The sequence below is a fragment of the Oncorhynchus masou genome, chromosome 27 (genome assembly GCF_036934945.1).
Source record: "Oncorhynchus masou masou isolate Uvic2021 chromosome 27, UVic_Omas_1.1, whole genome shotgun sequence".
In the NCBI taxonomy this organism is placed as follows: Eukaryota; Metazoa; Chordata; class Actinopteri; order Salmoniformes; family Salmonidae; genus Oncorhynchus; species Oncorhynchus masou.
Window position 1 is genome coordinate 30,553,344 of NC_088238.1, and position 13,531 is coordinate 30,566,874.

Here is a 13,531-nt window from a genome sequence, read left to right on the forward strand (position 1 = left end):
GCTCGTCAGCACACCTGTGGCGGGGGTGCCCGGCTCGTCAGAGGTCATACGCGTCTGCGGCTGGGGGGGAGCGGGGGATGGGGGAAGAAGAGGAGGGGAAGGAAGCACGCCTCATGACAAGAGTACAGGTCCAGAGGGGAAGGCCGCAAGGAAGGAAGAGGAGCAAGAAACGGCGGATGGAAGAGAGAAGGAAACGGAAGGCACGGGAGTAGGAGAACCAGGAAAAGCGGCGGAAGAAGGCAAGCGAGTGGAGGAGCATGAGAGAGAGGAAAGCGAGGGAGGGGTGGTGGAGAAGGAGACGGTGGAAGAGCAAGTGGAGTGGGGGGAAAGTGCCCTGGTGGAAGAGATGAGGGGTATGGTGGAGGAGCTGGCGGGGGTGGGTGGGGTGGTATCTCTCCACTGCCGCCATCACCAAAGAAGAGAGTGAAGAGGAGGGTGCGATTGGCCGACAGTGAGAGAGAGGGGATGGCCAAGAGAGCGATGGGGGTGGGAAAAACCTCTGGGTTGCTGCTGGTTTCCCCAGGCCCTCAACTTCTGTTGGGTGGGGACACACCTAACAAGACCCAGGACTGGGTACAGGAGGAGGTGGGGAGTTTTTTGGTTGGGGACTCAGCCTCCCCTATTTTTTTCCAAACTAGCTGCAGCGCTGGGAAGGGGGAGGGGTGTGGGAGTAGACCCAGGGTGCAGGGCACCCCGGAGCCAAACACTATTCCTGCATCCTGGGTTGGCGAGATGGAGGAAGAGGGGGGGGGCGTCGGGAGTACGGATGGTGTTATCACCGGTAGATATGGAGCAGGGGAGCATCGGGTGAGTCTCCTGTTTTTGTTTTTTTCTGTCTGGGTTTAGAATTTGAGTGTATTACATGTTTTTATTTTATTCTTTCATGGGGTCTAATTTTACTTTTGTTAGTTAAAATGTAAGGGGTATAAGGGATTTTGTTAAGAGGAGGGAGGATTTTAGTTATTTGGAGGGTGTGGGGTTTGATTTTGTTTTTTACAGGAGGTTCACCTGAGGGATGGAGGGGATGTTAGTAGGTTTAAGAGGGAGTGGGACAAGGGGGAGTCGGTTTGGGGTATTGGGGGGGTGCACTCATCGGGGGTAGGGATTTTGTGTGGGCACAGGGAGGTAAAAGTGGAGGGTTCTTTTGTGGTGATGCAGGGGAGGGTTATAGGGGTGGATGTCACGATAAGGGATTGTAAATTTAGATTAGTGGTGGTGTATGGGCCACAAGTGGTGGCAGACAGGAGGGAGATGGTGGACTGTCTGGCACCCCTGTGTGTCACAAATAGGAAATTAGTGATAGGGGGGATTTTAATACAGATTTAGGAATAGGGGGGGGGATAGCAGTGCAGGCGCCATCACCGGGCTAATGTCTTGCCATGGTCTGGTTGATGGTGGCCTGCACACTACTCCGAAAATGGCCGGTCCTACATGGCGCAACTCCAGGGGGGTTGCGCGGCAGCTTGACTATATTTTTGTACCCAGGTCTTTGGGTAAGTTGTCTGGGCGGCTGTTGCCTGTTTTCTTTTCTGATCACGACGGGGTGCTCCTGCAGGTGGGGTCGCCAGTCTGCCTCTTTGGTAGGGGGTACTGGAAGTTAGATCGGGAGGTGCTGGAGGAGCAGGCTTTTGTTGACGTTTTTTTTGGTTTCTTTTGGAGGCATGAAGGCCTCCGGTCCATGTGCGAGGGGGTATTAGATTGGTGGGAATTAGTTAAGGTGAGGATTAGGGCTTTTATAATAGGGTATTGCAAGAGGAAAAAAGGGAGGAGAGGAGGGAGGTGGATCGTATCCAAAGGTTAATTGAACTCGAGTACGAGGCAGGCAACCTCGGCGGGTCGTTTGACTGGGAGAGATCCGCAACCCTAAAGGCGCAGCTCAGGGAGTCGCAGGAGCGGAAGGCTCGAGCTTTCCTGGAGCGTGCGCATAGTGGCTTTCTAGAACACAATGAGACATGTTCTGCTATGTTCTTTAAGTCGGTTAGGGCCAGACAGAGTAGGAAGGTAATGCATGGCGTTAGGGAAGAAAATGGTAGTATAGTTAGAGAACCAGAGGATATGGTCAGGGTGACAACTGATCATATCCAAGGTTTATTTAAGGAAAGGGAAATAGATGTAGAGCAGGGAAATGTGTTTTTAGAACACTTGTCCAGGCAGTTGCCGGAGGACATTAGAGAAGTGATGGAGGCCCAGATCTCACGAGAAGAGGTTGAGAGCGCTCTTAGGAGGATGGGAAAAGGGAAGGTGCCTGGGATGGATGGGCTGCCGGCTGAGTTTTATCTCAAGTTTTGGTGTATACTTGGACCAGTGGTCCTCGAAGTCTTGAAGGCCATCCTTGAGACAGGGGTCCCGGGGGGATCAATGGCTGTTGGTGTGCTGTCACTTTTATATAAGAAGGGGGAAGTAACAGACCTTGGCAACTGGCGGCCGTTGACCATGCTGTGCGTAGATTACAAGCTACTTGCAAAGGTTTTAGCAGACCGGTTGCGTACAGCCCTTCCCTACGTCGTCCATGAGGATCAGACGTGTAGGGTAGAGGGCCGCTCTATTAGATGGAACCTACAGTTAATCAGGGACTCCATCGCTTGGGTTGAAGATAGAGGCCTGCCTTTAATGGTAGCAGCGCTAGATCAGGCGAAAGCTTTTGATCGCGTGAATAGATCTTTTCTATTCAGAGTGTTAGGTCGATTAGGATTTGGGGAGAAGTTCATAGGATGGATTCGTACATTATATGTCGGAGCGGGGTGCCGAGTTAGTGTAAATAGTCACTTGGGTGACGTTTTTGACCTCTTGTCTGGGGTCAGGCAGGGGTGCCCACGCTCGGCTCTCCTCTTCGTTCTGTACATGGAGCCTCTGGGGGCTGCCATTAGGGCAGACACAGGGGTGGAAGGCTTGTTGATCCCTGGAAGTGGTGGGCTGCGTGTTAAGATGATGCAGTACGCCAACGACACTTCCTTGCTGCTGTGCAAGGACTCGTGCCTGACAAGGTCCCTTGCCATCATTGGGGATTTCACCTGAGCGTCGGGAGCGGTTCTGAACCATGCAAAGTCTTCCGTTAAGTTTTTCGGAAGATGGCGCGGTAGAACGGATGTGCCCGGGGGGGTTCTCTCTCTGTGAGGGGGCCCTGAGGATTCTCGGGGTCCATTTTGAGACCTCCGGCTCAGCGACGCTGAACTGGAACATGGGTATCGCAGTGGTACAGAGGAAGCTAGCGATGTGGAAGGCTAGGTATTTGTCTTTTATGGGCAAGGTCCTGGTCCTAAAGGTGGATGTGTTGCCGTCTCTTTTGTATTTGGCATACATCTACCCATTGCCGGCTTGTCTGAGGAGGCCTCTAGTGAGGCTTGTGTTTCAGTTCATGTGGAGTGGCAGGTACGTGTGGGTCGCCAGGGCACGCATGCTCTGTCCCATCGGGGAGGGAGGTAGGGGGGTACCACATCTCCCTCTCAAGCTGGACGCAATTTTTGTTTCTTTCTTGTTAACGGAGCTTGCTCATCCAGTGATACACCCGTCCGGCTACCTCCTGCGGGTGTTCTTCTTGTATCAGGCGAGAAGCGTAATGGTGTGGTCTCACACGGGTCCTCGGGCGGAACAGCTGCCGTGGCACTTTGGCCATGCGGCCAAGTGGTTGCGTGCGCACCCTGAGGTTGAAGTTGCCCGAGTAGGTTTAGATCACAGGCACCTGTACGAGGAGGTCAGACAGGCAGGGAGTCCGGCGCCTGTAGTGGGCATCTCGGCAGTGGTCTGGGAGGGAGTGCAGGCGCGGGGCCTGGACAACAGGGTCAAGGACCTGAACTGGTTGAGCCTCCACAAGTGCTTGCCGGTACGTTCCATCATGTACCGGCATAGTTTGGTGCAATCCCCCACCTGTCCAAGATCCTCTTGTGGCAGGGAGGAGACTGTGCGCCATGTCTTTTGGGACTGTGCCTTTGCCGGAGTAGTATGGGCTAGGGCACGGGTGTTGTTAGGTTTGGTAAGAGGGGATTTTGTATTGACAAGGGCCAGGTTAGAGAGAGGTGTAGGGAGAGCGAGAGGGACGGATAGGGACAGGTTTCTGCTCTGGCTTCTCATGAGTCTCTTTAAACGGGGGCTGTGGGAAGCCAGGCAGAACATGGTGAAGACAGGGAGAGATTGTGGGGTGGAAGGGATAGTGAGGAGGGTGGAAGGAGATTTGAGGGGGAGGATGAAGAGGGAGGAGAGGAAGTGGGGGCAGCATGCTGCCCGGGAGAGGTGGAAGGGGGGTTTAGGGCTGGGTGTCATTTAGATTTGTAAGAGGGTAGATTAGGGACGGGGAGATAGGGAAAGGTAGTTTGTAGGATGACGGGGAGGGAAGATGTTCCTCCGAGGTTTTGTTTGGGGTTTTTGTTTAGTTAAATTAAAATAGCATTATTGAAGTATGAATGAAAATTATGAGTTGTAAAGAATGAATGGTATTGAATGTAATAAATTATTTTTTCTAAAAAATATATTTTTTTAAATAGGCTGTTTAGGTTTTCTCGTTACGTTTATTGTTTTTGTACTGTTCGTGTTCTAAACATGAATCTAAATAGCCACGCTGCATTTTGGTCCTCCTCTCCTTCAACTCAAGAAAACCATTACAGAATCACCCACTACAACAGGACCAAGCGGCGTGGTGACAGGCAGTGGCAGCAGGAGATACGAAGTCTGGATTATACGACTTGGGAGGAAATAGACAGGTGGGCGTTCGACCCAGGAAGAGTGCCGGAGCCCGCCTGGGATTCGCTGGAGCAGTGCGAAGAGAGGTATAGGAGAATGGAGTTGGAGAGACAAGCACGGCGGCACAGTAGGAAGCCCGAGAGTCAGCCCCAAACATTTATTGGGGGTGGCACACAGGAGGTGTGGCGAAGCCAGGTAGGAGACCTGCGCCAACTTCCTGTGCTTACCGGGGGGCGAGAGAGACCGGGCAGGCACCGTGTTATGCGGTGGAGCGCACGGTGTCCCCAGTGCGGGTGCATAGCCCGGTGCGGTACATACCAGCTCCGCGTATCGGCCGGGCTAGAGTGAGCATCGAGCCAAGTGCCATGAAGCCGGCTCTACGCATCTGGTCCCCAGTGCGTCTCCTTGGGCCGGCTTACATGGCACCAGCCTTGTGCACGGTGTCCCCGGTTCGCCTGCATAGCCCAGTGCGGGCTATTCCACCTCGCCGCACTGGCAGGGTGACCGGGAGCATTTAACCGGGTAAGGTTGGGCAAGCTCGGTGCTCAAGAGCTCCAGTGCGCCTGCACGGTCCGGTCTATCCAGTACCACCTCCACACACCAGCCCTCCGGTGGAAGCTCCCCGCACCAGGCTTCCTGTGCGTGTCCTCGGCCCAGCACCATCAGTGCCAGCACCACGCATCAGGCCTACAGTGCGCCTCGCCTATCCAGTGCTGCTGGAGTCTGCCGCCTGTTCAGCGCTGCCGGAGCCTTCCTCCTCTCCAGCGCTGCAGGAGTCTCCCGCCTGTCCAGCGCTGCCAGAGCTGCCAGTCTGCAAGGAGCCGCCAGTCTGCATGGAGCAGCCAGAGCCGCCAGTCTGCATGGAGCAGCCAGAGCCGCCAGTCTGCATGGAGCAGCCAGAGCCGCCAGTCTGCATGGAGCAGCCAGAGCCGCCAGTCTGCATGGAGCAGCCAGAGCCGCCAGTCTGCATGGAGCAGCCAGAGCCGCCAGTCTGCATGGAGCAGCCAGAGCCGCCAGTCTGCATGGAGCAGCCAGAGCCGCCAGTCAGCATGGAGCAGCCAGAGCAGCCAGGATCTGCCAGAACCGCCATTCAGCCAGGATCTGCCAGAGCAGCCAGGATCTGCCAGAGCAGCCAGTCAGCCAGGATCTGCCAGAGTCGTCAGCCAGTACGGAGCTGCCCCTCTGTCCCGAGCTGCCCCTCAGTCCAGTGGGGTCATTTAGAAGGGTCGCCGTGGTTAGGAGGCCACGGAGGCGGACAATAAGGCGGACTAAGACGATGGTGGAGTGGGGTCCGCGTCCCGCGCCAGAGCCGCCACCGCGGACAGACGCCCACCCAGACCCTCCCCTATAGGTTAAGATTTTGCGTCCGGAGTCCGCACCTTTGGGGGGGGGGGGGGTACAGTCACGTTCTGACCTTTATTACCTTTGTTTTGTCATTATTTAGTATGGTCAGGGCGTGAGTTGGGGTGAGCAGTCTATGTTTGTTTTTCTATGATTTGGGTATTTCTATGTTTCGGCCTAGTATGGTTCTCAATCAGAGGCAGGTGTCATTAGTTGTCTCTGATTGAGAATCATACTTAGGTAGCCTGGGTTTCACTGTGTGTTTGTGGGTGATTGTTCCTGTCTCTGTGTTAGTTTGCACCAGTATAGGCTGTTTAGGTTTTCTCGTTACGTTTATTGTTTTTGTACTGTTCGTGTTCTTATTCATTAAACATGAATCTAAATAGCCACGCTGCATTTTGGTCCTCCTCTCCTTCAACTCAAGAAAACCGTTACACCACAATCAATGAGTCACCATCTCTTCAATGTGCCAGGGCATCGCTGGTCAGCTACCTACATGTCTTTCTCTCAGTTAATCACACAAACCATATCTCTTGCAATGCCAGAAAAACTCAAGCCCATCTGGATGAACTGAGTTAATATGGAGTCCTTCCCAGTGGATGGATAGCTTACTATGAGCCTACTATGATCTGAGGAAATAAACCACTAACCGCTGGCTCTGGCTGGGTCAACTTCACAACCTACACAGGGGAGGTCTCTCCAACCCTGTTCCTGGAGAGCTACCGTCCTGTAGGTTCCCTCCAACCCTAATCAAGCACACCTGATTCTAATAATTACCTAGTTGATAAGATGAATCAGGTAAGAGACCACTGGGGTTGGAGTGAAAACCGACAGGAGGGTAGCTCTCCAGGAACAGGGTTGGAGAGACCTCCCTTAAAGTCTGATCCTATAAAGCAGAACCGGAGCACCCTCTACTGGTCAGATATGGGATATCTATGGTGTGCTAAGAGCGCTCCCAACCCTGCCCTCTTCTCTCCCGACCCCTAAGGTTTATACAGGCTCAGGTCAAGACCAGGTCCAGGTGTGTGTGTGTATATATATATCTACATGTACATACAGTGATTGTAACCTACACACAGCAGTGTGATAGCATCAGTGCCTCCACAGATTTAGTGTCCACTGGCTCCACACCTCTGGCATCACGTTGGCTCCCATCCCTCCTTCTAGTGTCGAATTCCAACAATACTTTTGGTCCCGCAAATGTGAAGTCTCCCCTTCTTTCACCCCTTCCTCTCTCTCTCTCTCTCTGTTTCAGTTTTCCAGTCCAGCTCCTTTCTTCATCATCGTTAGTGGCGCTCCTTCATCCGTTAAGTCACTCCTCTCGGGATGGAGGCTCCCAAGAACCGGGAGTGGGATGAGACTGGGGATCTGAGAGAGAGAGAGACAACAGCAGCTGTTAGAAGGCGCCCGGCAGTCAATTAGAGGCAGTTTAAACACCGTTCCTGTTCTCTCTCCTCTGCTCTGCTCTGCTGGAACATCACTACCCCAATGACCAGCCTCCTCCCAGACATAAACACCCTAACACTTTAATCAGTTCGTCTGTCTGGACCTGGATGACAAAACACACACACACACTAATCAACTGTCTGTCTGGACACTCTCACACACACACACACACACACACACACACTAATCAACTGTCTGTCTGGACACTCTCACACACACAGACACTTTAATCAGTTGTCTGCAGTCGCTCCCTTTCATTGAAACCTACAGTCGTCCAGGGGACAAAACAAGTTCGACTCTCTGGAGCAGAAGCGACACCTGAATCAGCCTGTGTGTGTGTGTGTGTGTGTGTGTGTGTCGTAGCAGACTGAGACCGAAGGGTTTCAATGATGTGTGTGTGTGTTAAAAGAGAATGCTCTTCCCCTCTCTGTGGTCTCTTGACACCCCACAGTGACTAACACTGTGCATAGAGCTACACACACACACACACACACACACACACACACACACACACACACACCACAGTGGTGGGGTTAGTTTAATCACAGCTAGAGGTTAGTCCTGAGCGGAGACAGACAGACAGAGCACACAGAGCCCACGTAAATATATCACCAGCCACTTTAAACAATGCTACCTTATATAATGTTACTTACCCTACATTATTCATCTCATATGCATACGTATATACTGTACTCTATATCATCGACTGCATCCTTATGTAATACATGTATCACTAGCCACTTTAACTATGCCACTTTGTTTACATACTCATCTCATATGTATATGCTGTACTCGATACCATCTACTGTATCTTGCCTATGCTGCTCTGCACCATCACTCATTCATATATCCTTATGTACATATTCTTTATCCCCTTACACTGTGTATAAGACAGTAGTTTAGGAATTGTTAGTTAGATTACTTGTTGGTTATTACTGCATTGTCGGAACTAGAAGCACAAGCATTTCGCTACACTCGTATTAACATCTGCTAACCATGTGTATGTGACAAATAAAATGTGATTTGATTTGAGAGGAGTAAACCTGGAGGAGGAGGAGATTCAGTCTTATTTCCGGGCCTGGCTACAGGATTTTATTAGCCAGGGTGAGCGAACAGAGAATGAAGTTTGAGGACATCTAAACTGATAAAACGTTGTGATATATGATGGTATCGTATTTCGCTTTAATTGCCACGTCCTCCTCTCTTAATATTGTTGGTTCAATCGCTCATCAAACTGTGATTGAGAATAGCCTTTGCCTATAGACTCCCCACTTTCATTCTTGTTCTTTTTGAAAGCGGCAACTTTAATTAACCTTTAACTAACCTTCTTAGTCTATTAGAATATTGGGGGAAATTGCCTACGGTTCATAACTTTAACTAGTAGGAGAATTGGCCACTTGGTTTTCGCGTCGGGGGATTTCTCTGCATCACACGGGATAATTTCTTTATTAATAAGCTTAAACTTGACTCAACTTGTCATTCAATTTTTCTATCGGCTAATTGATATATGTTCTCCCTCATTACTACCCCGGCTACTTACGTTTGTAGGCTATTCAAACAACTTTAGGAGATGAAAGCGTAGCCAAGCCAAAAATAATATTCATAGCCTATCGAAATGGGGAGAGAAGGGGAAAACAGCCCCCAGAAATTGAAAATAGAGACAGATAAGGATTAGCCATTACATAATGTGTACAACACGTTAAGAACACCTGCTCTTTCCATGACAGACTGGCCAGGTGACTTCAATCAGTGTAGATTTTTAAGCCTCGAGACATGGATTGTGTACGTGTGCCATTCAGAGGGTGAATGGGCAAGACAAAATATTTATGTGTCTTTGAACAGGATATGGCAGTAGGTGCCAGGCACCTCGGTTTGTGTCAAGAACTGCAACCGTGCTGGGTTTTTCACACTCAGCAGTTTCCCGTGTGTATCAAGAATGATCCACCGCCCAAAGGACGTCCAGCCAACTTGACACAACTGTGGGAAGCATTGGAGTCGACATGGGCCAGCATCCCTGTGGAACGCACTCGACACGTTGTGGAGTCCATGCCCTGACGAATTGAGGCTGTTCTGAGGTAAAAATGAGGAACTCAATATTAAGACGGTGTTCTAAATGTGTTGCACAATCAGTGTATGTATAAAATGAATAGGTTTAGGTCATAAGGTCCATACATCTGACAGAGGCAGAGAGAAATAAACACAATTTTCTGACTGGACATTTTGAGCTGCTTTGGTAGAATTCTCCACTCTACAACATATTGAACTAGGCTATAGCAGGAATAGGATATTACCCGCAATGTCACTCGTGTGCTGCCCTGCTGTGTGCTGCCCAGTCAAGTTCAAATAGGCTAAACCAAGTTCAAATAGGCTAAACCAAGTTCAAATAGGCTGTCAATCATCACCAATAGACGATACTATCGTGATATCACCCAACCCTACTCTCCTGGCTGAATCTCTCTCAGTCCCCCCCTCCCTCTCCCTCTCATAACAACCCATTTCACGCGTCACTTCCTCTCTCTCTCCCTTTCTTACTACAATATATCAAACAAAGACAACCATATGTGTAGTGAGGCTCACCAGAGCATTGCCTTGGACCGAGTGCTGACCCCCTTAGCCCTGGCGCCGCTGGGCGGCGTGCTGACCGGTGGCGTGGCGTTCCGGTGGCTCCTCTTATGGGACTCCAGGTAGAGTTTCTTGGCGAAGGCCCGGCCGCACACGTCACACGAGTGGAGCGAGAAGTTCTTGGTGACACGCACCTCTGTGCTACTGCTGCTGCTCTCCTGGTGGGCATCATGGCGACGTGTGTGGGGCGTCAGGGCAGGGGTGTCGGGGTGTTGTTTGTCGTTCTTACGGGAGACAGGTGACCCGGTTTGGGCCTCCTGCTGCCTCTCCTGTCTCTCCTGGTGGCGAGTGACCGGAGTGGAGGAGGAGAGGAGCTCCTGTTTGCGTGTGACTGGGTAGGAGGAGGAGTTGAGGAGCTCCTGTTTGCGTGTGACTGGGTAGGAGGAGGAGTTGAGGAGCTCCTGTTTGCGTGTGACTGGGGGCGTAGGGGGAGAGGGGGCCGAGTGGCACCCGTTCACCTCCTCCTTGACTGTTGGTCCTCCTCTCTTGTTGTTGTTGGCATTGGGGGCAGAGTTGAGGACCACCTCAGCCGGCCGCTTGACCGCACGCGACTCCAGCTTGGGCACGATCTTGGCCAGGTAGCCCGTCGACTTCTTGTGAACCACTGTCACGTGGCGCAGGACGTCGCGCTTGCGGCGGGACTCGTAGCGGCAGAGCGGGCAGCGGTAGAACTTGATGAAGATGTCCGTGCCGTCCGTGTGCAGCTCGATGTGCTTGGTGAGGTTCTGGCGCGAGCTGAACTGACGTTTGCAAAGCTTGCAGAACAGCTGCTTGAAGTCGAACCCCACTGAGAGCTTCTGAGGGGGTCTCCCAAGAGTCCCACTGCCACTAGTAGTACCACCGGTGCTGTTGATGGAAGTAGAACGAGTTAATGTCTTGGGGCTGCTCCCACCCTCTTCTTCTTTGATCTTTTGACCTGACTTGGTTGCCACGGTGACACCCTTCCTGTCCGTGTCCTTCCGGTCCGTGTCGCCAGGCGACGAGACGGGGCTGGAGTCAGGGTCGTCCCAGGATTCAACCGCCTCCTCCTTCATGCTCAAACTGTTGCTAGGGGTGCTGTTGCTAGGGGTGCTGTCAGTGTTGGTGGCTGTTTTGCTGTTGTTGGTCACAGTGGATGTGGTTGCGGTCGTGGAGACGGGGCTAACGTTCTTGAGATTGTAGATCTTGTGGACGATGCGCATGTGTCTCTTTAACATGACCTGGGAGCTGTACTTTCTCTTGCAGAGCAGACAGCGGCAGGAGGCCAGGTTGTACAGGGCCGATGCCAGGAGAGAAGGGGCAGGGGGCACCGCGGTGGAGGCTTTGGGGGGCTGAGGGGTGGTAGCCCCCGAGGCTCCTCCGCTCTTCGGGGTGTGACCTCTCGCGGGGGAGGAGCTGGCGCTCTTGCGGGGCGGCGTGGCCTCCAGAGACAGCGGCTGGCCGGGGCGCGTGGCTATGTCCGGCGTGATGGTGTCCCGACGCAGGCCGCGGTGCACCTCGTCAAAATGGCGCCGCACGTTGGCCTTGGTGGCGAAGGACTTGAAGCAGACGGGGCAGGACTTGCCGCTGGGCGTGTGCAAGGGGCGAGACCGACCTTTGACCATGGAGAGGAGGCTGATGGGAACGGTGCGCGTCTCGGTGAACTTCCGGAGCTCCTCCAGCTTGGTCTGGTGCATCTTGCGACAGTGGCGGCGGATGCTGCGGCGAGAGTTGAAGTCCTTACCACACAGGCAGCACGAGATGGTAACGTCCTCCACCTAAGGAGAGAGAGAGACAGAGTGAGAGAGTATTATAGCGAGCGTTAGTGCGTGTGTGCCAGCGTGTGTCTGCTTGCGCGCTTTCTCCTGTATGTACCCACCCCGCTCGTAGACCCCTCCTCCTCGGGCTGCGCCACCTCCTCTCCTCCCTCCTCCTCCTCCTGGTCACTCCTCCTCCTCTCCTCCCCCTCTCCTGTCTGTCCATTCTCCAGCGTCCCTCCCTGCTCCCCCCAGGGCTCAGGGCTGTGTGTGTGGGTCCCTCCAGGGGTGTGTGGAGCCCGGGGGAAGTGGGCCAGCTCCTCTTCTGAGGACAGGAACTGGAACACAGCGTTATTGGAGGTCTGGATTGGCTCCAGGCGCATCACGTAGTCCGGCCGGTCCTTCCTGGGGTAGATGGCCTCCAGGAGGTCCTTCATGGCCCCGCTCTGCTTGTCCCCATCGCCCGCTGGATCTAAGGGGTCAGGGACGAGGAAGAGAGAGGCGTTAGAAAAGGAACGCCTTTCAAATCAGACACCCAACATCCTGCTCCCAAATGTGATGCGTATTGAGCCTGGAGACGTAAACAACACTAAGAAGGAACATTACCGGGAGAAGGTACGTTTTCAAACTTGCCAAAGGGAGAAACAAAAACACTATTTTGTTTCGGTTTCCAAATAAGACATGTAATGAGCACAGTGTGGCAACATCAACCACGTTTCAACCATATCATTAAATAGCAATTGAACTTATCTTTGTGGTTTCACAGACATGTCTTATGATCCCTAGTTCAATACACAGATGCGAGAACAGAGGATTTCCTAGATGACTTGCCTTTCTAGATATTGACAGATATAGACAGAAGTCATAGAGAACGGAAGAGTAGTGGCTAATTAGGCTGGATCAAAGACAAGAGGCTGGAGCATGAAAGAGAATTCAGTTAGAGTAGAGAGAGAGAGTGAGAGGGGAGAGAGAGCAGAGACATGGAGAGACAGAGACGTGGCGAGACAGAGACATGGAGAGACAGAGACATGGAGAGACAGAGACATGGAGAGACAGAGACATGGAGAGACAGAGACGTGGCGAGACAGAGACATGGAGAGACAGAGACATGGAGAGACAGAGACATGGAGAGACAGAGAGAGACATGGAGAGACAGAGATGTGGCGTGACAGAGACATGGAGAGACAGAGACATGGAGAGACAGAGACATGGAGAGACAGAGAGAGACATGGAGAGACAGAGAGACATGGAGAGACAGAGACATGGAGAGACAGAGACATGGAGAGACAGAGACGTGGCGTGACAGAGACATGGAGAGACAGAGACATGGAGAGACAGAGACATGGAGAGACAGAGACGTGGAGAGACAGAGACATGGAGAGACATGGAGAGACATGGAGAGACAGAGACGTGGAGAGACAGAGAGACATGGAGAGACAGAGACGTGGAGAGACAGAGAGAGACATGGAGAGACAGAGATGTGGAGAGACAGAGAGAGACATGGAGAGACAGAGACATGGAGAGACAGAGAGAGACATGGAGAGACAGAGACGTGGAGAAACAGAGAGAGACATGGAGAGACAGAGACGTGGAGAGAGTGAGTGTAGACCAATGAAGACCGTGAGTGAGTGAGTGAGTGGGTGAAGTGGGGGACAGAAAAAAAGAGACAAGAATAGGCATTAAGTGGGCAGAGAGAGAGACAAACATCGACAAAGAGGGAGAGCGACAGACAG

General features: G+C 52.4%; 1 protein-coding gene across 2 annotated transcripts in view; it reads right to left on the reverse strand.

Annotated features, from left to right (window-relative positions):
* Positions 1-5,853: 5,853 nt before the first annotated feature.
* The window catches only part of LOC135515979 (zinc finger protein 800-like), a 55,720-nt gene continuing 48,042 nt past the window's right edge, over positions 5,854-13,531 (reverse strand). The window contains exons 5-7 of one of the 2 annotated variants that reach the window (XM_064939891.1): positions 11,921-12,270; positions 10,039-11,819; positions 5,854-7,383 (exon numbers count right to left, since the gene is read on the reverse strand). In XM_064939891.1, coding sequence (XP_064795963.1) covers position 7,383; positions 10,039-11,819; positions 11,921-12,270 — 2,132 coding nt within the window. In that variant the 3' untranslated portion in view covers positions 5,854-7,382. Of the gene's footprint in view, positions 7,384-10,034; positions 11,820-11,920; positions 12,271-13,531 lie in introns of those variants that run through there. The other variant, XM_064939890.1, reaches the window with a different exon arrangement.